The sequence below is a fragment of the Rhinoraja longicauda genome, chromosome 16 (genome assembly GCF_053455715.1).
Source record: "Rhinoraja longicauda isolate Sanriku21f chromosome 16, sRhiLon1.1, whole genome shotgun sequence".
Classification (NCBI taxonomy): Eukaryota; Metazoa; Chordata; class Chondrichthyes; order Rajiformes; family Arhynchobatidae; genus Rhinoraja; species Rhinoraja longicauda.
In genome coordinates, this window is record NC_135968.1 from 9,089,439 (window position 1) to 9,091,832 (window position 2,394).

Sequence of the window (2,394 nt, forward strand, 5' to 3'; positions counted from 1 at the left end):
GGGACAATTTTTACATTTACCCAGTCAATTAACCTACATACCTGTACGTCTTTGGAGTGTGGGAGGAAACCGAAGATCTCGGAGAAAACCCACACAGGTCACGGGGAGAACGTACAAACTCCGTACAGGCGGCGCCCGTAGCCAGGATCGAACCTGAGTCTCCGGCGCTGCATTCGCTGTAAGGCGGGAACTCTACCGCTGCGCCACCGTGCCGCAGAGCTGCTGCCTCACAGCGCCAGTTAGGAGTTGGAACCTGACTGCATGTAGAGATTGCATGTTGAGTTTAGTTTAGTTCGGAGGTACAGCGCGGAAACAGGGCCTTCGACCCGCCAAACAATGAGCCAACGCACACTTAACACTATCCTACACACGCTGGGGACAGTGTTTACATTTATACCAAGCCAATTCACCTGCAAACCTGCACGTCTTTGGAGTGTGGGAGGAAACTAAAGATCGTGCAGAAAACCCACACAGGTCACGGGGAGAACGTGCAAAGGCAGCACCCGTGTGGTCAGGATCGAACCCGGGTCTCTGGCATCGTAATGCAGTAGCTGTACCGCTATGCCTCAGTACCGCCCTATATTTGTAGGGAGTGGATATGACAGTGAGAGGAACCGCGTGGAAGTGCAATGGGGGTGATCACTGGGGTCAGCGTGGACTCGTGGGGCTGAATGGCCTGTTTCCATGCTGGATCTCTAAAGCTAAAAACCAAAGTGTGCTGGAGGAACTCGGCAGCATCTGTGGAGGGGGTTGGACAGGCCGTGGTTTGGGTTGGGACAGAGCAACAGAAAGTGCTGGAGTAACTCAGCGAGGAGGCAGCATCTCCGGAGAAGGTGGATCGGTTACGTTTCGGGTGGTGACCCCAGGCTGAAGACACCGATTCTTTGGAGCCTTCTCGAACAATAGACGTGCGGACGAATGCTGGCCTTCCGTGGCATTGGGCTGCACAGGTCCCCGCAGTGTTCAGGGAGTTATTACAGAGTGGCCTTTGTTTTTAGGAATATACGCTTCTCCTTCCATTCCAGGTGAAGATGGCGACACTTGCCTCCGATCCTCCGACTGCTCCCCAGGGCTGTGCTGCGCTCGGCATTTCTGGACCAAGATCTGCAAGCCGGTGCTGAAAGAGGGTCAGGTGTGCACCAAGTCCAAGCGCAAAGGGTCGCACAGCCTGGAGATCTTCAGAGGTGCGACTGCGCTCTGGGCTTCATGTGTCGGATGCAGAAAGGAAGAGGGGCGGGGGCCAGCAAGACATCCAGACTGCACACCTGTCAGTGACTCCCTCCCTCCCTCCCTCCCTCCCTCCCTCCCTCCCTCCCTCCCCCTCCCTCCCTCCCTCCCTCCCTCCCTCCCTCCCTCCCTCCCCTCCCTCCCTCCCTCCCTCCCTCCCTCCCTCCCTCCCTCCCTCCCTCCCTCCCTCCCTCCCTCCCTCCTCCCTCCCTCCCTCCCTCCCTCCCTCCCTCCCTCCTCCCTCCCTCCCTCCCTCCCTCCCTCCCTCCCTCCCTCCCTCCCTCCCTCCCCTCCCTCCCTCCCTCCCTTCCCCCCCCCCTCCCTCCCTCTCTCAACCAGGACTCATCCTCGGCCAGTTCTGGCGGAGGCCAAACTTCGGTTTCCCCCAACAACCACCAGCCACACTCCCTCTTGCAGGCTTAGAGTGGAAGTGCTCGGGGGGTGGGGGGGGGTGGGGGGGGGTTGGGATGTGGGGGAGAGGGAGTTTGAGGAGGGGTTTGTTAAAGATCGAAAACCCAAAGTGCATTGATTTTCTTTTGTTCCTTTTTCAGGAACTTTTGTAGACTGTAACGCTTGCAGTAAATTACTGTGTTGTAAAAGATTCAGTCTGGCACTTACATTGTATATACTTGACGAATCAGTATTGTCAAAGAAAGAAATGGGCAAGGAATGGGCCTTCCTCCCAGTCCAGCCAGTTTTGTAAATTCTTCTATATTATTGCTAACTGACGTGTGTGTGTGTGTGTGTATGTGACATAAATTCTCTATATTTTAACTGAAATAAAAAATAAAATGTCCCGGATGAAATCTCTTTTCCTCCTCTGGCAACTGTGACACTTAATCGGACTTGGGGGTCCCTGCGTGGCTTCAAAGTTGCACTGGAATCAGGGGGTACGTTGGTGTCTCGGCGCCAAGGAAATCACGGGCGAAGACTATTTCGTTACAGACACAAGGAACCGCAGATGCTGGAGTCTCGCGCGAATTACAAAGTGCTGGAGTGCAAAGCGGGGGGGGGGGGGGGCGTATCTGCGGGGAGGGTAGGGGTAGACGAAGAGTCTCGGCCCGACAACATCAACTGTCCAAGGTATTTATTCACAAAATGCTGGAGTAACTCAGCAGGTCAGGCAGCATCTCGGGAGAGAAGGAATGGGTGACGTTTCGGGTGGAG

The 2,394-nt window shown here is 55.5% G+C and overlaps 1 protein-coding gene across 1 annotated transcript in view; it reads left to right on the forward strand.

Annotated features, from left to right (window-relative positions):
- Positions 1-1,275, forward strand: part of dkk1b (dickkopf WNT signaling pathway inhibitor 1b) — a 9,173-nt gene extending 7,898 nt beyond the window's left edge. The window contains 2 exon segments of the mRNA XM_078412760.1: positions 1,026-1,178; positions 1,181-1,275. Of these exon segments, the coding sequence (XP_078268886.1) occupies positions 1,026-1,178; positions 1,181-1,275 (248 nt within the window).
- The last annotated feature ends 1,119 nt before the right edge of the window (positions 1,276-2,394 follow it).